At 49.5% G+C, this 24,679-nt stretch overlaps 1 protein-coding gene across 3 annotated transcripts; it reads right to left on the bottom strand.

Moving 5' to 3' along the window:
- Positions 1 to 341: 341 nt before the first annotated feature.
- LOC133129816 (KH domain-containing, RNA-binding, signal transduction-associated protein 1-like) lies at positions 342 to 23,475 on the bottom strand. 3 transcript variants are annotated; one of them, XR_009708855.1, is made up of 10 exons: positions 23,107 to 23,475; positions 14,254 to 14,378; positions 11,508 to 11,624; positions 11,029 to 11,175; positions 9,230 to 9,369; positions 8,689 to 8,989; positions 6,993 to 7,063; positions 5,855 to 5,913; positions 2,896 to 3,086; positions 342 to 414 (listed from the first exon to the last, which is right to left on the bottom strand). XR_009708855.1 is itself a non-coding variant. In XM_061244159.1 (10 exons), the coding sequence occupies exons 2-10, from the start codon at positions 23,198 to 23,200 to the stop codon at positions 2,986 to 2,988; spliced, it is 1,155 nt and encodes a 384-aa protein (XP_061100143.1). In that variant the 5' UTR covers positions 23,201 to 23,230; positions 23,362 to 23,470; the 3' UTR covers positions 1,583 to 2,985. The 3 variants fall into 3 exon arrangements, 2 of the variants coding, with proteins under 2 accessions (XP_061100143.1, XP_061100152.1); XM_061244159.1 differs by lacking the exon at positions 342 to 414 and having other exon boundaries at positions 1,583 to 3,086; positions 23,107 to 23,230; positions 23,362 to 23,470; XM_061244168.1 differs by lacking the exon at positions 342 to 414 and having other exon boundaries at positions 1,583 to 3,086; positions 9,230 to 9,366.
- Between the last annotated feature and the right edge of the window lie 1,204 nt (positions 23,476 to 24,679).

The following is a 24,679-nucleotide window of genomic DNA, read 5'->3' as shown; positions in this document are numbered from 1 at the left end:
TTCTGTTGAAGTGTTTGCAATGCACACGCATAATTAAAACAAGAAAGCGCAGCAAAGGCACATCTTTAGCCAGACCCCAAAAAAAAAAAAAAAAATGCAGCAAGGACAAGCTTTCAACTGCAAGGCTTTGTGCATATTTAATGATTATTCCATGCCCATTAACATTTTGCACTCTGCACCATTTTGCACAGCTTGCGTTTGAGGGCTGAGCTTTTATTCCGTTCCCTCAAGAGGCAGAGAGAAAATAAACGGCCACAGTTAAGCTCTTTCACGCCTCATTTTTCTACATTTCAAAACCGGGGGACACAGCGGGGGGTAATTTCGGCTGGCCCAACACTCACCTGTGACGGGGGGGGGGAAGCAGGGTACACCTTAATCCGGCCGGTACTCCAGACCCACGGACCGCGCTCCCACCTGTGGGAAGAAAGGGACAGCCTTCACCACACACAACACCACTCCATTTCACACAGCAGAAAATGAAGACAACACTAGCATGCCGGGCTTACACTACACAGCAGAAGTCATGAAGTCATGCAACTCAAGCTTAAGATTATTCACTTTGAGAAATTACTCCATTAAAAAAAAAAAAAAAAAAAAAAAAATTACATTAGGCAACATTTAATCTTTAGAGTAAAAGTATGCAAAATAAAAAGCAGGTTAACCATCTATATATTGGTCTAGATTTGGTATTTAAAGCTATTTTTTTCCTCTTTTTTTTTTTTTTAGCAAGAGTTGCATTACAGTTCTGTTCTGGGGCATGTATTAATGTTAGTAAACAATTACATTTAATTTTTTCCTTTTCTTTTTTTAAACTCATAACTGCGTGAATTTTTAAATTGAGTATTTTTGAAATGGCTATAAAAGTTTTAACACGCAGGTACTAGCAATTTATATATGAAATTCTATTAAATTGTAGATTTAGGGTTAGCGTTACCTTTTTTTGTGGCGTGCTCTAGGTTAAAGCATCCTCTCCCGCTGCACTGCGGTAACTTTAATAAAACCAGCCAACGTGACCTTTCAGCACAAGGTCAAGTACGAGCCCTGTAGGCTAAACTTGAACGGTCGTTGAAGTTCAGTTATTTCAAAAGGGAAAAACTAACAAATGCATTTCATTATAGTAAAGATCACAGTCATTTAATGTTGGGAATTCTTTCTTTTTTTTCTTTTTTTTTTTTTTTAAATAAAACAAAACAAGATATATATATATATATACAAAGCAAATCATTAAGGCATTCTCGTATAAAGTCTTAAAAATGTAGATATTTGGAAATCCATTACCTTGGTTAAAAATAGAAGCTATCAGGTTTTATTTTAAAGGTGACATAGAAGATCTTACCTCTAGGTCCTTTTTTAATAAAGAAAGAGAGAAATAAGAATAAGCTCTTAGGATTCAGAGCAGTCAACTGAACATCCTCCTCCACTCATTTTGTCCTTCTACATGCAATCGTTAAGATTTAACCGCTTTGAAGACCCTGACACACGCACAGCTGCGGGTAACTAGGGTTATTTAAACATTAATTAAAAAAATGCCAGTATTTCATTATTTTATGGATAACAGAAACAAAGAAAAAAGGTACCAGGGTTTAGTTTGATAGAAAAAAAACTAGGCTTTATTGACAAACTGCTGCAAAAACATTTTTGGACAGATATTTAGTTACCTATTTAGGCAAGCTTACACAAGTTGCACTAGCATTTTTTTATGGAGAAGGTACAGCTTTAAATGGCAACGTACAGTTATTTGAAAGGTTTTTAAGTATGTACAAAGAACCGGGTTTAGCTGCAGTGTCCCTCTTCACAAAAAGACCCTGTGGAGAGGTTGTCCCAAATCCTTTTCAGACCGAGCACGGCAACAACGTGCTTTCTCCACCGCGCTCCACTTGCAACAGTACAAGGGCCTGAACCCAGCTCAGGAAATCCAGGGTTGTTCGGTTTTTTTTTGTTTTTTTTTTCTCCTTTTTGTTCCACCCCCCAGGTTGACAGCAAGAGCAATGGATTACTAAGCCCCGAACAAGACCGTCTGGAGCCAGAATGGACGACTGCATCCAGCGTTTGGTCACCTTGCATTCGTTAAACCCAAAGAATCCAATCGCGCGGTTCTCGCTTTAGATTGGAGAAAAACGCCAGAGTCGTCTCCGGCACTCTCGGGACCAGGGCCGTCTGCCATTGGTCGAGTGGAAAAGAATGGGCCAATCAAAAGCTTAGAATAGGAAAGGATCTTTACGGACAATCTCAACAGTGTCTAGTTGGGCTATATTTCAAAACTCTAGGTCAATCCAAAATATTATGAAATTAAATATAAAAGTTTTGAGACTAGTTATTTATACAGAAAGGTGCAGACAATCCCCCCCCTCCCCCAACCCCATTCTTCTGTGTTAATTTGAGTTGCCTATATTACATAAAGGTTACATTGAAGGTTTAATTTGTAACGAATGCTGAACAGAATTTTGAAATGTAGCCTAAATGGGAATCTGCAACTGCCACTTATGGGAATCATTTTTAAAGCAACACAAATTAACAGGATGTTAAACTGTACAGTCCATCAAGGAGTGCTTGTCCACATTTTGAAACTGATTTTTTTTTTTTTTTTTTTTTTTTGTTTTTAATCAGCCATTTTAAAAAATAAAAAAAGGTTTGAACAAACTGTCAACAAGGCGATAAAGCAGGAGGGGAGGGGACAAAACAAGATTAAAAAATTAAAAGCAAGTAAACAAACGGAGTGTTGCCTAAAAAAAGTTTTTCAAATGGGCTTGATGCATACAGAAGCCAATTTTAAAATAATTAGGGGGAGGAAGAAAAGAAAAAAACGAAAAAAAAAAACCCAAGAAAATAAATCCAAAGAGTACAAAAAAAAAAAAAAAAAAACCTAAATAAAACACAAAACAAACGGACAATTACTTTGCCTGGAGGTTAAAAGCAAGAACTGTGGTGGGACAGGTGGGTTGCCGGGGCAACACACTGGTGGGTACCGCCCGCCGTGTTGCGGGTTCAGTATCTTCCGTACGGATGTTCCCTGTATCCGGGCTTGGCTTGTCGCGCGGGGGGGGCCTTCCCGCCAGACACCCGCGTCCCGTTCCAGTCATCCTGAGCTACGGGGCCAGAGAGGGGACACACAGAGCGCAAGGGCGAGGTCAACACCAGGAGACGGGGCGACAACCGAAAGGCCGCAGCCACAGCCACAGCGTGACAGCCACAGCCACAGCGTGACAGCCACAGCGTGACAGCCACAGCGTGACAGCCACAGCGTGACAGCCACAGCGTGACAGCCACAGCGTGACAGCCACAGCGTGACAGCCACAGCGTGACAGCCACAGCCACAGCCACAGCGTGACAGCCACAGCCACAGCCACAGCCACAGCCACAGCCACAGCCACAGCCACAGCCACAGCCACAGCGTGACAGCCACAGCCACAGCCACAGCCACAGCCACAGCCACAGCCACAGCCTGATGGCCACAGTGTGAAGGCCACAGTGTCAGGGCCACAGCCACAGTGTGAAGGCTTTAAAATGCGCTGTTCACCCAGAAATTAAATTAAGCGGAATCAACTACTTTCCGCGGGTAAACGTCACAGAAACCCAGTCGCATTGAGATCTGTTCTATCAGGGCGACCTGCAGCATACCAATTAAGAAGAAATGGAAAATTTCATTTTTGGGTGAACAGCCACTTTAATGGAGCGAATGCAGTTTCTTGTCCTAACCATTAATTTGTTCTGGTCATTTCGAATCGCTGCATAAGCAAACACTGGTTCACTCAAGTAGAAGAGCACAGTAAAGCATTCTCACCAAGGTCACCTATGCTACCGGCCGCTGAACCCCATGGCCCTACTGAAAACATTACCGCAAATAAAGGGTTGGGGAAATGAAACATTACACCTCATTTAGCAGACGCTTTTATCCAAAGCAATGCGCAAAACGGTGCACATACAGACAGCGGAACAAGGCAGATAAGGCACAAGCCATACGATCGTTCTAAGGCCACGAACAGAAGTCCAGGAAACAAGGTAGAGAGAGGCCAAGCCGGTAACCACCACACCGAGACGGCTACGACGGACACGGACACACAGCGGAGGCCCAGCCAGCGTCACGTCGAGTCGGACGGGCCCGCTCCCAGACACGGCAGCGGGAACCCCAGCGCTCCACTTCCCGAAACACCGCCGCTGGGTTTGCAGGACGCCTCGCTCCACATGAAAACAGACCGTCTGCACAAACACAACCGCCACCAATAACGCCCCCACACCCATCCCAGGGAGGGAAATGAAACGCTCAGACACAAATCATCTCGAAACCAATTACTGGTAAACGTAGGAATTTCCGCGTACGCATGGAAATTATTTTTTGCATAGCACCTCGGCTGAGTAACACACCAAGGTTGGAAAACGCCAGTTTGGAGAAAAAACGGAACTTGCACCAGGAAAAAGCGCGACCTTCCCCGGTCTCCCTCCCTCCATGCGTGTCTTTTTACAAAAGCACAGCGACTCATCGCGTTCAACAACCCGCATTTAAGACGCCAGGACCCATCATTACATGCACTATACAGCCGTATAAAAATGATACATCGTCAAGAATCGCAGGTAATTTTCCACACTTGGGGAATTTTTAATTAAAACGTGTGTTCATCGCAGGGATTAACACCGCTCCCCTATACTCTAGGCCTCCCGTGCCCAACGGTGTCAGCAGTTCGAGCTCGGTCCAAAAAACCAGATTCACGATATCCGTGTTCAGAGCAGGGCCCCCCAAGCCGCCGTTTTAATCGTGTATCAGGCAGACGGCTCACAGGACAGACACTTCTTTTTACCCCGGACTGTAATTCAGCGGTTCGGTGGAAAGGTCGCACCGTCTGAATTCACACCTCAGCCGCCAGGATCTCGTGGAAACGAGGCCTCTTCTCTAGGAACACTGGCGCGTTTTTACTTTTCGACGTAGACTGAGCGCGACTGAGGCACGATCAGCCTGACGACGCTTCAGAACCCAAACTCGACTTTCAGCACGCGGCGCCCGCCGAAATCCCGGCAGCGGCAAACTGGGTCAGAACCGATCCGCGCGAACCCAAATCCTCCTTCGGCGGCGCGCGGCGGTGGGATTCTTCCAGAACTTTCCGTCTTTAGAAATGCTTATTTTCAGCCCTAAACGTCTCTGGAGGAGAGGAGTTAGTGGGTTTTATTGCAGAGCTTTCTCTCCTGCCGTCAGCTGTCAGAGAGCAGAAGCTCTTTTTCAGAGCACTTACTACACAAAGGCCCCTGCCGCCTACAGAGGCGTTTAGCAGCCGCAATAAAAAGAAAACAATTAAATCCAACTTCTTATTAATCAACCTATACATCTATACATCAGACTGCAGGGAATTCCCGTGCTCTCCCTAAGAAAGCACCAAGCTATCCAACCGCCAGCTGAGGACCAGAACCAGAACCAGAACCAGAACCAGAACCAGAACACACCAGCCTGTCTGCGGGACGGACAGACTGCGGTCACCCAGGGCTTCCTTTAGACCCGCTGCAGAACGCCACAGAACCCACATCAGCTAGAAGCATCCCGCAGAACCGACACCAGCTAACAGAACCCACGTCGGGCAACAGAACCCTACAGAACCGCCATCAGCTCGAAGCATCCAGCAGAACCGCCGTCAGCTAACAGAACCGGCGTCAGCTAGCAGATCCCAAAACTACTCTGGCTAGCAGATCCGTACAAAACCCACGTCAGCTAGCAGATCCCTACAGAACCCCATACAAAAATAACTAACGTCAACAGGCAGACGCCTACAGAACCAACATCAGCCATCAGCATGGAGGCCAGCTGATGCGCCACAGGGTAAACCAGCGTTGTCACACACACACACACGCACACACACACAGCTGAACTCACCATAAGATTCGTAGCCTTCCTGTGCCTCCCCGTGTCCGTAGTCGTAGTATTCCGTGTCTCTGAGGAACGAGAGCGAACACGCCGTGAGTTCAACTGGCCGCTCATCATCAGTAAGGTAAAAATGTTCACGCCACAGGTCACCGTTACCGCATTGACCATTACCACTAATCGTGGTAATGGGAGTAGGACACAGAAAGCATCTTTTCACAGACGGAAGATGTGGAAGCTTGTGATTCAGGGGATTAAGCAAAAAACGGAAAGTCTAGACCACTTAAGTGTAAGAACCGTCGAGTACAGTGCAGGCTTAAATTGGGGGACTGCATTTAAACCCGTTTTATTTTTATTTTTTTCCTTCTTCATGGCTTAATAGGCCCAGAGCAGCATTCAGCGAGTTCAGGGCCGTCAGCAGAAAGCGCTGCTTTATGGACGCGCGCTAAAAGCCCGAGCTTATCCAGCACGCATCACTGATGTGTGCTTAAAAACACAAAGTAAAAAAAAAACCTTAATGTATTAACAAAAAAATGCTGAGAACAACGTTTTTCCCCCGCATTTCCTCCTAATTGAGGGATCCGAATGTACGGTTCTTACGCGAGGGTTAAAAACTTGACTAATGGAGCCATCTGTTCTGCCAGCAGAGCGGAGGCAGAGAGAGATTCAGGAGCGCTCGATTAACCGAGTGACTGCTACGGCCATTTTGAGCCAGGAGAAATAACGGCAGGCCGGAAACCCGGGGGCCGCACGATGAGGAAAACGGAAGATACTGCGACATCGATACGCCGCCAACATTGAAGTGCGCGGTTCTTGCGTATTCCTGCTTTAGGGGGCACTGCTAACATGGGTCCCAGACAATGAGTAGCCTACGCCCACTGAATAAAAATAAATAAATAAAGGATTATTTCCAACATGCTTTTATTGAACAAATTACACATGAACAGCCAATCACTTCAACAGAACATCGGTTCAAATGGATGTTCGTATCTCGCTGGCAAACAGCGTCCGACATCGTGCAGCCCTAACACAGACCCAGGTATCCTCTCTCCCCCCCCCCCTGTGGGTGATACGGGCAGACGGGCGGCAGAGGGGAGCTCAGAGCTCGGTCCAGAGACACGCTAGCGCGGGGGGCAGGGGCAGCACTTACGCCTGTGGCGCCTGGTTGTAGTAGTTCTCGTAGCTTTCGTACGCCGGCTCTGCGTAGCTCTCCTCGTAGGCCTGGAGGGAGGGAGGGAGAAGGAGGAGAGAGCGTAAACAGTCTGGACAGATTAGAGCGCAAGACAGCTGGGGCTCTGAACACAAACCGGACGAATGCGCACAACCACACGACAACCACACGACAACCACACGACAACCACACGACAACCACACGACAACCACACGACAACCACACGACAACCACACGCACAACCACACGCACAACCACACGCACAACCACACGCACAACCACACGCACAACCACACGCACAACCACACGCACAACCACACGCACAACCACACGCACAACCACACGCACAACCACACGCACAACCACACGCACAACCACACACACAACCACACACACAACCACACACACAACACAACCACACTACAATGCAGCCAGGGCACTACAGTAACAAGGGCACGGTGGATGAAATCGTGACAGTATCTAAACAAGTGCACACTACGAAAGCAGACATTCACATGCCAAGAGATGCAGTGCACTACCATAAACCAGGGTATGACAAAAGGCTGACCACAGTAGGACAGCGGTAGGGGCCCTAGGGCGTTTTCTTTTAACAAAAAGGAAGCAACCACATTGTACTGCTGCTTACAGCATTAGAGACAGCACGGGGCCAGACAAGCAAATGACTGCTTCGCCATTAAGCCGGAGCACTTCGCTAACAAGGGCAGCGGGCCGTCAACCAGATAAGAGTTACAGCGCTACGGTGACGGGGAGAAAGAAAGCAAACCAGCGCATTAAGATGGGGGAAGGGCAACGGGGTAACAAAGGGACATCAGCAACTGTGTCGCAACCAGGCCTGGACACTACGGCAGCGAGAGGGCAAAGGAAACCGTGCCGAAACCGTGCCCACATCGCAACAGAGCAGGGGTGCCCTGGAGACCCGCTCCGCGAGCTGGAACAAGCATCTTAATGTAGTGGCCTGTAGCGTAGTGGTTAAGGTGCAGGACTGGGACACGCAAGGTTCGGGGTTCAAACCCCAGTGCAGCCACAATAAGATCCGCACAGCCGCTGGGGCCCTTGAGCAAAGGCCCTTAACCCTGCATTGCTCCAGGGGAGGATTGTCTCCTGCTTAGTCTGATCAACTGTACGTCGCTCTGGATAAGAGCGTCTGCCAAATGCCATTAATGTAATGTAATGAAATTGATTTTTCTGACGGCTCTACAACTGATCGTTCGTTCACTCCCGTATCTGAGCACAATACAATCTCCACTAGCAGTCCGCCGCTGTTCCATACACAAACATCTGATCAAAGATATGATTCAGCCGATCGGATAATTAAGAGCAGAAGTAGGGCAACATGTCTCAGGCAGTAAGAGCAGTCGTCTGGCAGTCGGAGGGTTGCCGGTTCGAACCCCCGCCTGGGTTGTGTCGAAGTGTCCCTGAGCAAGACACCTAACCCCCAAATGCTCCTGAGGACCTTGCATGGCAGCCAATCGCCATCGGTGTGTGAGTGTGTGTATGAATGGGTGAATGAGAAGCATCAATTGTACAGCGCTTTGGAAAAAGGCGCGATATGAATATCAACCATTTAGAAGTGGGCACGGGAGGAAATGAGCGACTCGTGGGAGAGGAAAGGAGCGCGGGACTGGTGGGAAAGCACCGGACGGGGGAGACTCACGTATTCCTCGTAGGGCTCGGGCGCGGGCGCGTGGGGCTGCTGGTGCTGCTGGTGGTGTGTGAGGGGGTGCTGCGGCTGGTGCTGGTGTTGGTGCTGGTGCTGGTGCTGGTGGGCGTGCGAGTGGGCCTGGGGCGGCAGCATCCTCTGGCCCCCAGGGGCCGGGGGCCGGGACCGGCTGGACGCTCCCCCCCGGCTGGGCTGGGACGGGGGCACGCCCCTGCCCGCGGGGCCTCCGCGCGACACCCCGCCTCTCCCGGGGCCACCCCGCGGGGCCCCGCCGCGAGGAGGCATTCCTCTACCCCTGCAGAGCGGAGGAGGCACAACTTCAGGAACGGCACCAAAAACAAAACAAACCAGCAAGCAGAACAAAAACATCGCACACAATTGGCTGCCATTGGCAGGGCTTCATTAGGTGGGCAAAGGTATGTGCCCATACAGAAAAGCAGAGGCATTTATGTTAGTCACTAGCAGATATCCCGCGCGCACGTTAATCCCGGTGACTCATTCGGGGACGTGCGGTTCCAGGTTTCGGGGCCCGTACCTGGTCACGGGTGACGGTGGGGGTGCCCCACGGCCCCTCCCTGGGGGCCCTCCGCGGCCACGGGCCCCTCCGTCCTGCCCGCCGTTCAGGTAGCTCATCTCCATGAACTGCTCCTGGGAGATGTCGTCCATCATGTCCTGCTTTAAGGAAAGGGAAAACGGAGAGAGGGCGTTAAATTCAGGGCCACGGGCACAGCACTGGCCCCTAGAGGCCTGGAGGTGACATGTCACCCTTCTACAAAGGGACAACAAACGCCAAATCAAGTACAGAATCCTAAAGCCTAAGGCCTGCCTATGCACTTTGTTGTGCATCACTCATGAGGGCATTGGCTAAATGCCCGCACTGTACACCACATTAGTGCCATTGTACAAAGAAAACAGTCATGTTTTAGTTGTTCCACCACACTTTGAGCAGTGCAACCCAAAGGTGAAGTTTAGTTTCAGCTGGAGCTCAGCCACATGGACAAATATAATGAACAATAGTGTTTTGCTAATGCGGCCAGTCGAGGGAAATGACCCAACTTCCCATCAGTCGAGGGGATGGAGTAACGTCTCAACTAAAACCCAATGGTTATCAGTCAAAAAAGGTTTATAGAAAAGCAATGGTTAAATCAACAAAATTAACCGACCAGTGTTACCGACGGTTAAGTTAATAAATAAACATCCCAAGAAAGGACCCCCAAAGCGTACAGTAAGGACAGTAGTGAACGCTCCAGGTAATGCGCTCCAGCAGGGACAGGACCGAGCCTAAGGCTCGTGCAGAAGCCGTAGGCGGCGCTGACTTCCCGGCCAACCTTCACGACCCGAAGACAGATCAGCGGCCGCGTCGCGGTCTTTATCCGCGTCTCACGCTTCCCGGGGTCAGCGTGGACACGCCGGGGAGCGCCGAGCGGATGACTCCCCCATCCAGGCAACGCGCCGTGTTATTATTACAAAAAGGGGCCGTTTCTGTCGCTTCCCGGGCCAGCCAGCGCTCCCGGGGAGGCCCGTTCGGTCCGAGAGTCCGCCCGCACTCCCTGCCCTCCGATCGCTCCCGGGCGGCGGATAAACGACTCTGATTGGACGGCCCCGGGGAGACCGCGGCGCGCCGATGACACGGCGGGCCGGTTGCCGAGGCGACCGCCCAGAGCCCTGCAGTTAGCGCGGTGTTAGCGGAGGCCCCGTGCCGGGTGATTAACCGGGCTCTTCAGAGCTGCCAAACACGTGTGGATTAGCCACGGACACGAGCGCTGAGAGCACTGCTGAGGCACTGCAGGGGCCGTCACCCCGCGGTAACCCTTCAGTGCCCTGCGCCACCGTTTGGAAAAATCATTTATTATGGTTTTCTTGGTGATGACATTAAGGCGCGAGAGCACGAATGCGATTAGAATGTCCTGAACAGACGTTCTAGTGGTGAGGTAACCGTCACCGCGGGCGACGGAAAGCAGGGGAGTTCTAGAACACCGACTGAGAATTCCGAAAAGGAACTACTCTTCAAAATGAAGCCACACTTCTATACTCTGCAGCTGCACACACCTCGTTCCACGACCGAGCCGTTTCTATCCTCCGACGACACAAACTTCCCACCTTCAAAAAGTCAAAAGTGTCAACCGCTAACTTATTCCGAGACTTAAAAACGGCAGCGGGAAGTGAGCCGAGGGGGAATACAGAACTCTCGGATGAAAAAAATAAAATAAAAATCGGGAGATGATCTCGAGCAGAGAGCGCGACCGAGGCTACAGGAGCTGTGCGCGGCGGGCGGGCGGGTGGGCGGGATGCTGGGAGCGAGGGACGCCGGGAGGTTGAATTTCAGACACTCACCGGGATGAGGAACTTCTTGACCTCCTCCATGGCGTGGGCCATGCGCAGGTAGGCCTCCGGGATGGGGGCGAACACCTCGATGAAGACGTGCAGGTCCATGGACAGGTGCGCATATTTGGGCTCTCCCCCCTTCCTCAGCTCCTCCTCCTGAAGAAAATTAAATTAAATTAAAAAAAATAAACATCCTGGCTTGAAATTGGGCTTCATAGAAGTGGCGCAAGTGCGAGACATAAAACCACCTGCTTAAGCATTCTCCAGTCAATCACAAACTCCTTGCCCAAGAGGCAGTACCCAATCATGTTCCAGGGAGGACAAAGAGTACAGTCTGACCAATCACTATCCCCAGTTAGCCACTAGTCTATGGAAATTCAAGTTACGAGACAAGAAAGGGGATGAGATGGTATCCTGAGAATCTGACCAATGGCTAAGCTGGATCTTCCCTGTTGGCCAATGGCTGCTGCAGGAGGCGTGTCGCTCACCTTGGCTTTGTCCCGCATGGAGCCCTTCCCCAGGACGGAGATCTTGGCTCCGGTCTCCTCCTGCAGCCGTTTGATGGTGTTCCCCTGAGGCCCCAGGATTTTGCCCACAAAGTTGAACTGGAGGGAAAAACAACAGGGCAGGGGGGGGGGAAATTAAACTCAGTCCAAGCACATCACAAAAACATCCCTACAGCTTTAGAGCATCAGGGCGCAAAATTTTCCCCATTTGTATTTCTCAAGTGCAATTCCACCAAATGGCATTTTAATCCACACTCTGAATGCCAAGGCTTAACGTTACAGTTGTTCACCAAGGGCTTTTTTTCTTTTTTTCTTTTTTCCCTTTATTTATTTTTTTTAAATTCAGAAACTGTTACACAACGAAATTAGTCATTCCAAGTAAAAATGTCCGCCAAGTTTGCCAACTTGTTTTCCCTTAAGTGCACAGATATTTTAAGCTATAATTAGAACATCAAACACCCATCCGCAGCGCCAGGATGATGGATTCAGCCGGAGTAGGGACAAGGACGGGGACAAAGGCGGCGTGGTTAGAATCCGCTCAGAACAGCGGGGCGGTGAAGCCGCGCGGAAGAGGAGTAAACATGGAAGCGATTAGAGCGGAGAGCGGCGCAGTCCCGGGAGACCGGCGTTCGGACGCGCGCTCCGCGCTTCCGGGGCGTTCCAGACGCGGAGACGTCCGTCGGCGCGGACCGGTAGCGCCGGCGCGGGGCTGAAAACCTCCCCGCCGCGCCGTCGCGCCGTCTGGGAGAGCGGGGAGCTCCAGTCTGCTGCCCGGCCTGCCGGTTCCCACCGCTCCTCACGAGCTGGAGCCAGGCGAGGGGACTCTGGCCAATCGGCGAATTTCACACGCAACAAACTTCTTTTCTTTTTTACTAATTCAAACAAAAAAATTAATTAAAATGTACAAAAAAAAAAAAAAAAAAATTATTCAAATTTTTATGTAACAAAAAATGAAAAATGAAACCAGCAACCCAGCAGAACCGGAGTCAGAGAAGCCGGTGCAGAAGGCTCTGGAATGTTGCCGTGTTGTTCTTGGGCTAGACCCGGCGCGGGACACACACTGGGGCTGTGAGGACAGCAGTAACGTCTGTACTGAACGGGAGCGGAATGCTAATCCCAAACTACCGCCACGTCCTCACATGCCCCCCCCCGCTCACCCCCAAAACATAGCGCCTCCTCAGTCCCCCCCGGTGTCAAAGGGAGCAGGGAGCAGGACGGCCATCAGCTTAAGGAGTCTTCCCGGAGCAGGTAGGGGGGGGGGATGAAGTGGCACGTCGCGGGAGGGGGAGGGGGGGGGGGTTAGCAGAGGAGAACCGGAGAGACTGCAGAGGGACTCTGACACTTAACACCAGACCTGCTCCGTTGCCCTCAGCTGTTCGCAGGGCGGAGAGGAGCTTCAGTCCAGCCCACCGGCTGTCGCCAGGCGGATCGAGTCCGTGACCAAACCGCATTCCTGGAACGGCGATAACAAATGGGTCTAGCACCCCGTTCCACCCCCCGACCTCCGACAGCCAGTTCGGTCCATCTGCCCCCAAACCAGGGGTAGCGGCCTGAAGCAGTGGTTAAGGTAAATGACCGGGACACGCGAGGTCGGTGGTTCGATCCCCGGTGTAGTCACAATAAGATCCGCACAGCCGTCGGGCCCTTGAGCAAGGCCCCTTAACCCTGCATTGCTCCAGGGGAGGATTGTCTCCTGCTTAGTCTAATCAACTGTACGTCGCTCTGGATAAGAGCGTCTGCCAAATGCCAATTATGTAATTTAATGTAATGTTGCTCCCGCTTAGTCTAATCAACTGTCAAGTCGCTTTGGATAAAAGCCTGAGCTAAAATGACAATCCTAAAACAGCTACCTGGAAAGCAGGCACCTCTGCGGACGCCAGCCGGGGCCTCGCCGCGACTCTAACCCAGGTGCCCATCGTCATGGAGACGTCCCTCAGGAGGGGGGGGGGGGGGGGTGGTTACAGAACGGGGGAGCAGGGAGCGGAGGGTAAACGCGTTCTCTGCGGTCGACACCTCCCGGAGGCGCGGGCACCCCACAGAGACGCTGACATCAGCGCCCACACGGGGGCGTCGGGGTCTCCCCGCGGGGCGATCCGAGAGCCGTTAGCGCCTACGCACGAGACGTTAACGCCGACGGCCGAGCCAAAGCACCGACATCCACACCCCCCCCTCCAGGCAGAGCCCGCCGCAGTCCAAACCGTGACGAGACGTTAACAGCCCAGGGTGAAATGTCGACAGACTGGTTTTAAGCGCCGATACTTTTAAGGTGATTCCGGGTCACGTTAAGAAACGCGAGTCTTCCCACAGAGCAGCACGCCCGGGACAAATCCCAGGGCCAGCGGCACATTCTAGGTTTCTTTCCACCGATCCTCATTTCCCCCCACGCGACACACGCCGAGCAGCTGGTTCATCAAATTCCACACAGCTGAAAACCTGTCCCAGCTAAAAAAAATAATAAAAATGAATAAAAATAAATAAAACATTTCAGGAAGTCTGCAAAAACTCCTGCCCTCCAGTCAGACAGAAGCAAGCAAGCTAAACGAGAAAATCCACAACACAGAAGGGAAAAGGAACGTACTATAATGGCAAGCACCATCCAGAACGCACCCACTGCAATACCTTAACGTCGTTGCACTTGGTTAACCTTTAAAAGTTGATATAATATCTAGTTTGGCTGAAGGATGAATGAATAAAATCAGCATCGGATAACAGCGCCCCCTGCACTCACCTTCGGGTACTGCTTGACGGGGATCAGCACCCTTTCCTTCACTTTGATGTTCTTCATGGTGAAGAGGTCCAGGTAAGTGTCCTCTTCCTCCTTCTTGATCCCGCCTTTCTGAATCCTCTCGATCTCTGAAAGCAGGTAAGAGAAGGGGGAGGGGGGGGTAAGTTTGGTGCTGCCTTTCCCGTGAGGATGCTCCCCCCCCCCCAAACCTCACACAGGGACATTGGTCAACTGCACACAACACAAGAGCAGCACAGGGCATCAAGAGGTTTCACCGACTCAAACACTAAACTGATACCATTGTCACTCTCAGGATTTGGAAAGTCCTGTTTTTCAGACACAAAATTGGTGTAAAAAACGCATGACCTTGTCAAAGGTGTTCAGGCATGCGCCTGAAATCGGCCCACTTTCAGGACCAGCATCTCTACTCCACGTCATTGAAGGTGCACCGTCACAAATACGGGACTAGAATATTCTTTACTCAACATTCCCGTGCCGATGCAACAATCGCAACAGGTAACTACAGGCAACGGCAACAGAGTTCTAGAACACAGAGCTCCAGGACTTAGGAATGTTTTTGAAAAACATTCCAAACGGCCTATTCACCAAAGGGCTATAAGGAGCGGTCATCACCCTCTTTTTGGAGTCACTTTGTTCTCTGCTAAACGGTATTTGGGCTTTAATACAGAGCACTCTTTCCCCTCATTATTTTAGGCCCGCACCCTGAAAATAGACTCCCTAGCGACGCCTGCCTCGGACCGTAGAAAACAGTGGGGGAGTGCGGGGGGTGTGTTAATAGGCCAACATAACTCCCCCACCCCACACAGTGCTTTTACAGTAAGTGAGGCTGCGCCTGGGGCCCCCCTCCCAGTCCCTCACCTCCCAGAGGAGGGATTAAAGCGCTTCGGTAACAGACGTCCAGCGCGTTTTTTCTGACAGCAGAGGAGATCGACGGAAACGCAAAGCCACGATTAGCACTAATGGGTCGATTCATTTCAGCCCTTTCCCATTTAAAAGGAGGGAGGAGAAAGAAGAAAAAGAAAAGAAAGACCCTGGGATTTCAGAGATGACAAACAGCAGGGCTACATCTTCACAACCCCACCCCTGCACAGCAGGTCAGCCCCGATCTCCAGCGACACGATCTTCGCCCGCGAAACCCGTTAATGTCAGACTGCAGGACCCGAAATGACGAATTAAGTGACCTGAACATCGGGCCCCCAGGGCTAAACGGGGTTACGGTGGGGGGGGGGGAGGCCTGGCGGTGTGTGGACGAGAGCCAATGCGACCACACCGCAGCTCGACGGCCATTAACCGACACGGATACAGATCTGACCGTCAACTTTAACCAAGGGAGAAGGATGCGGGCCACATCCACATCCTTACGACGCGCGCACAAAAGGCACAAACTGTCTGTGCTGCAATAAAGGCTTCCACACTCCTCAGCCATCATTCACATTTATCTGGTCTGAAGAGCACTCGGCAATCAAACGCCCTCCAGACACCGTACTCACACTGCACTGGACCTCATTTCTACCAGGCACGTGTAGATAGACAGACACACACACACACACACACACACACACACTTCACATTTCAGGAGGATAATCAAAAAAGAGTTTTTCCATTATCCAAATTTCATACGACTAAGCACTTCGACCCATCAGCCCGGCGTCTGGTACCGTGTTTGTGTTGTATTATCAGCGCCGATGGGCCAGAATACCAAATGAGGGTTTCAAACGGGGCAGGAGATCTCCGGCTAGACGCATTCACGGATTCAGAAGACTGGTTATGCCGACTGTTCAGAGACAGCAAGACGGAAAACCGGCACGCGCCAAGGAATTTTCATCAATTCAGGAATACTTTTAATATACGGCGAGTACATTTATACAAACGCAATTACAATCTCGCAAGACGGCTGGCTAAGAGACTGCTTATGAAGCGGATTCCAAGAGCGGCTTGCACTGCAAGTCCTCTAGCCAAAAGGAGCAGCACCAGCGTGCATTCCTGCCCGATTTTGAACAGAAAAGGCGAAGCAAAAAAACCAAAACTGCCGGCTAACGTTCGGAGTAGAAAGCGTGCGCCGTTCCAGAACGAGCCGCAAACGCACGCCAACACCTTCGTTATCAATACCGCCTCCAGGACCCAACAACGTTCTGGGCTTGCCATGGTAGCAGATCGCTGAAGTTCAACACTGTTCACAGCACCGTTCGTTTTGCCTACTGGATAGAAAAAAAGCGTCAGCGGAATTGAGCAGGTATTTGCATAACTGTCTGTTAACATCTGGGAGGGGAGTTTTACTACACAAAATGTTTCGTGTAAAGTTTAATGTTTGACACAAAGCACTAAAAACAGCCCTGTTCAGGGACTCAAAGGTCCTGCATAATATGACAATGCCTTGGACAGTCCTTCACCCCTTAACAAGACCCCGCTGCAATTAGATATGCACAGCGTCTGAAAAAGCTGCGAACGCCTAACAATCCTTCACACGAGGGCAGGCCATGCCTCTCCCTGCGCCGGAAACACAGCATCTGTTGACACTATAAATACGTGAATTTCCCCGAGAGGGGCGCGAACGCCTACTCTCCCCCGGCCCTGGAGGTCACCGAACATCTTCTCCAAGATCACCGGTCTCCGTCATTACGCTAACCGTGTTATAAGCCTTCCATGCAAGCAGTGCAGAACCCACAGAGCCCAGCGGACTACAGTGGAGTAGCGTTATTTTGCTAACACTTACGCAAACCGACCGTAGTCGATCAGACTGGAGCAATGTGGGGTTAAGGGCCATGCTCAAGGGACCACAGATCCTTGCTATACACCGCCCCTCCCCTACCGGAGAACTGATGTTCCAACAGTTCTAACCATAATTTAATGGTCTACCATCACCCCTACAACACTGACAGGACTAACAAATGGTTTGTGCTCGGCAACGCAAGGTTCCCCGTACCATGAAGGACGATTACCCAGTTACCTGGATACCTGCACAGAGGAACACGGAGAACAGCTGTTTTTACACCGGCCCATGTTCCCATATCTGGTGGGGGTTCTAACTCGATCTTAATCCAGCATTGTGAAACAGATGGGCCACACAAAAGCAGCATTGCCTAGAGATTTAGGAACAGCAGCATTTTCCTAAATCTCTCCACGCGTCTACACAGCGCAGGCAACTAGAGCCCGCAGAAACTTCAGCCCCCAGAACCAGCAGGCCGGGTTGGCCCCCATCCTTGAGCGAATCTAAATCTCTAAAGAAACGCAAAAAAAGAAACTCAAAGCGAGCCAAAGGCCCGGAGATGGCCCATTCCCTCATCTTCAGACGGGTAAAATAAATAAAGTTCAGTTCAAAGTTTAAGACTTCACACGGGCCGTTATGAAGCCTGCGGAACAGAAGAGGGCTGGGCTGCTGGTGCCTTCTGCATTTCGCTGGAATTCGTTATGAGGTTTTAAACTTCAGGCTTAAAAAGCAGCGGCAACTTTCTCCCTTTTCTTTTGGGAAGTTATCGGGGAACGGTCACGCTTAATTGGCCGCAATCATGGAGAGAGCCGCTGCAGGGAAACCCAGCGCCCTGCGCTGTTTACACCCCCGAATTCTGCTCTCTAAAAATAGGCCGTTCGGCCCGCCCCGAGTCCTCGTCAGAACAAAGCTGTCGACGGCATGAGCCGATTAAAGGGAGACTGACCGTTCAACGTTCACAGGGCTGGGTGCAAATGTGGACCGTTTCACCGACCGTGTGCAAACACGCGCCTCCTTAATCCCTCTGCTGGACAGGTAGGTCTAACCTGCAGGGCACTCATTCACCTGGACTGTGTGTTCACCCGCAAATTCAACCTCCTATTAATTTAACTACCACAGGTAGTTAAATTATTATTGTAGTCATTATTGAGGTTACTACATTTGGCATGAACTCTCCTGGGTTAAGGAATTTATCTAGGCAAATTAGCCAAGCTGACATTACCCATCAAATAGATCGCATCAGCTGTAGCCATCTAACGTCTGGTTCACACCGACACTAGAACTCAGCCTTACCGTTCGGACATCCTAGAGGCGGGCAAGACTCGTTTTGAACGTCATATCTGAGAGCAGAAGAAATGTGGAGCCTAAGGATGGGTTAGCTAATGCAGGAGGAGCAAGCTACACAGGTGTTATGAATCAGAAACCCAACACAAGCAGCCAAAGCGTAAATTAACCGACGCAACCAACAATGAGGAGAGCGGTTTATCATCTTAAGCCATCTGACAAAGGTTACCTGACCATATGCGCCAACGGCTTTTTATCAGTACTTTTAAAGACATAACCATGGCAACTCCAATGTTTGGTACACAAAAGCATTTCAACAAAGTGTCATGGTAACAGTACTACCCTGGACACAAAGCAGGCCTCTTCGTCCACACTACAGTAACCAACGGAGGCACAACAAACTTTTTTAGCACTGGACTGAAATTAACAGCCTGTGTACACACATATAGAAATGGCAGTTGGCAAGTGCAAACAGATAAAAGCTAGTTCATTTTCATCCAAGAGTGCACCTTGCCTGACCCAGGAGATCACACGCCTGCAGTAAAATCAAAGCAAATCAGAAACTCGATTCTGATATTAAAATCACTGCAATTTCCAGGTAAATGACCAGACTTTGCTCTCATGCCATGAATCTACGCAGTAGTGAATTGCATCAGATTATAAACGTAATGAAAACATGCACAAAATAAATACACAGCAATAAACCGTAATTATCTCAAAAAAAACAATTGGAACGTTAAAGGTGCTGAAGAAGATGCTAAGGTCGCGCGTTAAAAGCGCGGTTCTACCGACGCTGATGAAGGGAATGAAGCGGTCTCTCTCGGCACAGCGATTCTCCCTGCAGGCAGACAGGAGTCCAGACAGGGGCGGGTACTCCAGCAGAGCTGCACATAATTGCAGAGTGGCCCCCCGGGGAGGGCGAGTTTGGGCGTGCAGCCCCCCCCTCCCCTCCCCCCAGGGTCCAGCGGAACAGCCATAGCAGCATAGCTCAGCCGGTCTGGGGGCTGGGGGCTGGGCGCAAGACGAGGCACGGGCAGACCGCGCCGCTTTTAGGGAACGCGTGCATGCAGGTCGGGTCACAGAGACGGGACGGGTCACAATTACAACAAGGCACTCAAATAATAAAAAAACCGCACCATCCTGCAGGCCTGAGATGCACGGAGACTAAGGTACGGCGGAATGCGCTGGAGACACAGGAGCATTCCCCAGTGGTCACGCTACACTGCGATGAGACGGAGTACAGTACAGTCCTGTGTACAAAACCCCGGCAGGGGAGAAGCTGTTGCCTAATGTTGTCAAGCGCAGATAATCCCATCGGAAAGCACTAAAAGAACAACTCGCCTGCCTGACCACTCACTCTTGTGGACCGATTCTCCAACACAAGCAATACTGAAATCTGAGGGGGGGGGGGGAATGCGAAGCGATTTAATTCCGCTCAAAAAATGAAGGCAAGACAATAGCCCCATTTAAGAAATAACTACCAACTGTAGAAATGTAAATTTCCCCGTTTATCAGAAGGAGGGAAACTGATACTGATACTGTAGCTGTGAAGTGAAACAGTACCACTGCACCTGGACACACCTGGGTCTTACAGCAGGCCAACCGCTGCTGTGTGTGCGTGGAGAGAGGGGGAGTGTGTGCATATGCAATGGAGTGTGTGTGCACGCGCACGTATGCAAGGGAGTGTGTGTGTGTGTGTGTGTGTGTGTGTGTGTGTGTGTGTGAGAGAGAGAGAGGGGGAGTGTGTGCGTATGCGAGGGAGTGTGCGCACGCGTATGCGAGGGGGAGAGTGTGTGTGTGTGTGTGTGAGAGAGAGAGAGAGAGAGGGGGAGTGTGTGTGTCTGTGCGTGTGTGAGAGAGGGGGGGGGAGTGTGTGCGTATGCAAGGGAGAGTGTGTGTGAGTGTGTGTGTGTGTGTGTGTGTGCGTGCGTGCGTGCGTATGCAAAGGACAGTGCTTGTGAGTGTGTGAGTGAGAGGGGGAGTGTGTGTGTGTGTGTGTGTGTGTGAGAGAGAGAGGGAGAGTGTGTGCGCACGCGTATGCGAGGGGGAGAGTGTGTGTGTGTGAGAGAGAGGGGGAGTGTGTGTGTCTGTGTGTGTGTGTGTGTGTGTGTGTGTGTGTGTGTGTGTGTGTGTGTGTGTGTGTGTGTGTGTGTGTGAGAGAGAGAGGGGGAGTGTGTGTGCGTGCAAGTGGATGGCTGTTCACCTGGGTATGCGCACAACAGACAGGTGCGCGTACTCATACACATCGAAATCAAATCTACACTGTAAATGGTGCGCTTCAGGAGCAGTGCCTTAAGCTAACTGAATAGAAATAAAAACATGGAAAAATGTGTTGTGCGTATGAGTCACAATTTTGTCGGGATTCAGAACAAACATCGCCAGTCATTTTGGCAATTTGAGGCGTTTTGTTGAAATTTGCCATTCATTTCGCGCTCAAGACACGCATGAGACCGCCGAAGAGCAGTCGGGCATTAAAGACGGAAGCAATTAAGGCATCGCGACGCCCGTCTAATTGACTGACTGCTGTCAACACGATCAGCTTACATAAGAGCATTAATAATTCAAACATGCAAGCATGGACAATTGAGGAAAAAAAAAATGGAAGAGGCGAAAATGAAAAACAAAAAAAACTTAAGTCTGCCAGTCAGCATAACAGCTGCACTGGAAAAGAAATGGTTTACAAGCTGCCCTGACACTTTTACAGCGAAGACTGTGTTCATCTAATACAATCCGTATGATAAACTGGAGAGGGTTCAACATTTGACTGCAACCACACAGTTCGGGCCGCCGAAGTGCTGTACGTGCCATTCCGCCAGCGAGACAAGCTCAGACCCCGGACTTTGATTTCGGTAACCTCTCAAACGGAAGGAGCGTGTCTGTAAGTGTCTGGGGGGGGTGGGGGGGCTTTCCGGCAAGCATTAGAAACCGTGCTGATCCTCCGTGATTTACGACGCTAGCTGGCAGAGCCACACTCTAAAAGGATTTCCTGCCAAAGACAATGTGGCTTAAAATCAGCGACTATCCCCCCAAACAGCTACACGCAGTGCACACCGCTGTCGGAGTCTCACAAGAGAGCACAGTTTCGCCACGTTTACAGTCTTGGTTTAAAAAAAAAAAAAATGTAAATGAAGGGGGGGGGGGGTCATTCAGCATGGTTCATATTTCAAGCTTCATGTAGTAAAAAAAAAAAAAAAAAGGAATAATCGCTTCTATAAACGTGGTCGCCTGTAACAAAAACATAAGATGCAATTACAGACCGTGGCCAAATCATAATGGAGCCCAAATCAAAACGTTCCGGATAGCAGCCAAGAGGACAGCCAGTCACACGTCATTAAAATGTGCTATAAAAATGATAATTGGAAAAACGATGCAAATGCGTTTGTGCTCTCCTTCCAATGTCTCCATACAAGAGGAGACTGAACCGATTTTGGACCAGCAACTACAGAAAACAGAGCAGCAACCTCAAATTTAAATTTAATATCGCATAACTGCATACAACCTTACGAAATTGCCTTTTAATCTGCAAAATATATTGGAAGGGGGTTCGACGCATGTGGTACGTAGCTAGAGGGTAAATTACTACAAAATGAGTTCCGCCGGAGCATGAATGCCGGGAATGAGCGTTGCGAAATTGGAACAATGTCAGTGCTTTAAATCGCACCTGGTTCCAACATCTTCATGGTGGTTAAACGACCAAAATAAACGTTACTGTATAGCTAGCCAACCAGCCATTTGATTAGACGATACAAAACCCTAAACTTTCCAGGACAGGCACTTAACTAGACACCGGCTTCGCAATACTGGGTCAGAGTGTTGAATTATTCGAGTGCGCTACATTAACTAAAAGGAAATGTTAACTTGCAGACTTACAGATTTACATTAGCTTGCCATGTGCCAGTAAACCTGATTACGTCGAAAGGCGGCGGAGGTCCAAAGTCCAGTTTCCGCAATGAAGTGAACCCAGTCCAAAAATGAATTGCACACCGAGTAACGTCACATTGGCATAAGTGACAGTAATAGTATAACCGTTAGCAAACCGACAAGGAAGAGCAAGATGGGGTAGCCAACTTAATGGCCCCGTCGTTTTTATTTTGTGTTACGTTAGTAATAATACGCTTGGGGGTGCAGATCTAGCAAAGTTTAGTTAAAGTCACTATACTAAAAACAGACTAGCAAGATACATTCGGTTGAACGATCATGAGAAATGACGGGTCGACGCCTCTGCACGCGGACTCAAGATTTCGCCAGCTTGTTAGCAAGTTGATGTAACGTCAGCTAACGAGTAAGTTAGCCTAGCTCCGGGGACAGAACAGCGGCTGTTGGAAACGACTCCGGCCATAGTTACAACGTCCGTCGACCACTTAAAGTTAGCATTAACGTTAAATGCGTTATATTAGATGGCTAGCTTAGGTTAGACTAATTGAGAGGATACCACAATGTTGTCCAGATAGCCAAGCTACAGAAAGTATTGTTTATATATCCACGCAAAGTAAATTAAACGATCAGCGACATAATAGTTTTGTGCCGCAATAATATTTTAAATAACTAATAATTTAAACACCGGCGACGCGTAATTACGAACGGCGCTTAGCTAACGTTAGCTAGGTTAATTAAACTGTAAACATTTGGGGACACAAAAGTTGTTCGGAAAGCCAACTAGCCGTTAGCATAAGCAACCTCGTGCAACCCAACGGTTCCCGCTGAAACCTTTTGTCATGACTAGTTAATCCGAAACCAATAGCTCTTGTAAATATTCCACTTATTTAACTTGAAAAGAAGCCCATGACAAAAGCAACAACACAATAACAATCACAAGAAGCTACTTTGAATACCGTGGTATTTACCTGCAGATAAAAGTTTCATTGCGTGAGTGAACGAAGAATCCAGGCTGTCCTTCTCAGCCAGTAGTTCGGGGAGATATTTGCTCTCGTTCTCCATTTTGTGTTTTTATTCTTTCTCCTTCGCGATCTTGAGAAAAGGGGACAAAATTAAAGAAATCAGTATTTTCGCTTGGATTTATAGACTCCTCTTCGCAAGTGGTCCGCTGTGATTTCTCATACGACACGGAGAATTTGTAATTTGGCCAGCTAGCAAGCAACCTATGCAGTTGATGTTCACGTTAATGGCTCCCGTCTCCCTCGCAGGCTGGAAATGGAAACCGATTGAGAACAAAAAAAGCTCCGCTAGCGAGGAAAAAGAACCAGAGAGGAAGAGGCGGAGCCTTTTGGAGGACTTGCTGAACGGAAGTGAGCTCACCAACGATACACGCCTCCTTCTGTTCTTCAGACATTTAAAAGGGACGAACATTAATTTAATCGGATATATTAACAATTTGGTTTTGCTGGTCTTCTAAAAATACCGATTTCGCAGAGGCACAAACTCGTGCATTTCTATTTGTAGGCAAGATATTTATTACGCTTACTTGCCTGTTACTCGCAGGAATAAGTTATCTTGTACGCATGTGCAGGTAATTGGTTCGCTATCCAAAGGGTATTTTGCGTCGGCTGTTGGGCTTCGTATCAGTCGGTAATGGGTGCGAATTTCAGGCATTTTTGATATGCTACTAATAAACTAGTAGCAGGACGCAATGTTCTCCACTGATATCCAACTGCTATGGATTTAGAATGCAAATTCATTCAGAATGCAAGCTGTGTCATTATATCATTCCTGGTTTAATTATTGCACATAACAGTGCTCTAAATTGTAAACATTTTTGTAAACTTCAACGCCAAATAAAAGGTTTTCTTCCCGCCAAAACCAATCACTGTTTCTTAACCAATTACGGTTTAGTTAATGAGCATGGTTGAATCCCATCGTTCTCTCTGCTGACTTTACATGGGGAGTCTTGTGAAAGGGTCAGAATGAGTGTCTCGTGGTTCCCTGTTCCTCACACAAAAAGCCTCCATTCCCTCCAAAGGCCCTGATGTGAGATGCTACCTTGCCCCTGTAAAATGAGGCAAAAATCATCATTCATTTAAAAGGGGGGAAAAAAACCCACACAAACACCCCTCTCGGCTCTCAATATCTAAATATGAAGATGTATGTAGTCATTGGCGCTTAATTGTGCGTGTGTTTCGCAATTCTTTTTTTTCCCCTCTCCCCCCTATAAATTGTCATAAAGTTCTGGTGATGAACGACACCCTTGCTGCCTTTTTAAACATCTCATTTATCTTAATCGCTGCCTCAATTAACCGGCAGTAAAGCGGTCGCAGGGCTTTTTTCTTCCTCCTACTGCTGCAGTATAAACAAGTCATCAGACGGTCCTCAGAAAACTAGAAACTACAAGTACGTGCTTCAGGGGAGAGAATCGGCGTGCCTGCACACGTGCAGATCGCAGCGCTCGCGCTGTGAACACAACTCTGGGCTCTACACGGAGGGCTGGGGGGATGCATTGCACATTACCCAGGATGTGATGCT

The sequence above is a fragment of the Conger conger genome, chromosome 1 (assembly GCF_963514075.1).
Source record: "Conger conger chromosome 1, fConCon1.1, whole genome shotgun sequence".
Classification (NCBI taxonomy): Eukaryota; Metazoa; Chordata; class Actinopteri; order Anguilliformes; family Congridae; genus Conger; species Conger conger.
The sequence above is the reverse complement of the archived record's forward strand: the minus strand, read 5'-3'. Positions and strand labels throughout refer to the sequence as shown.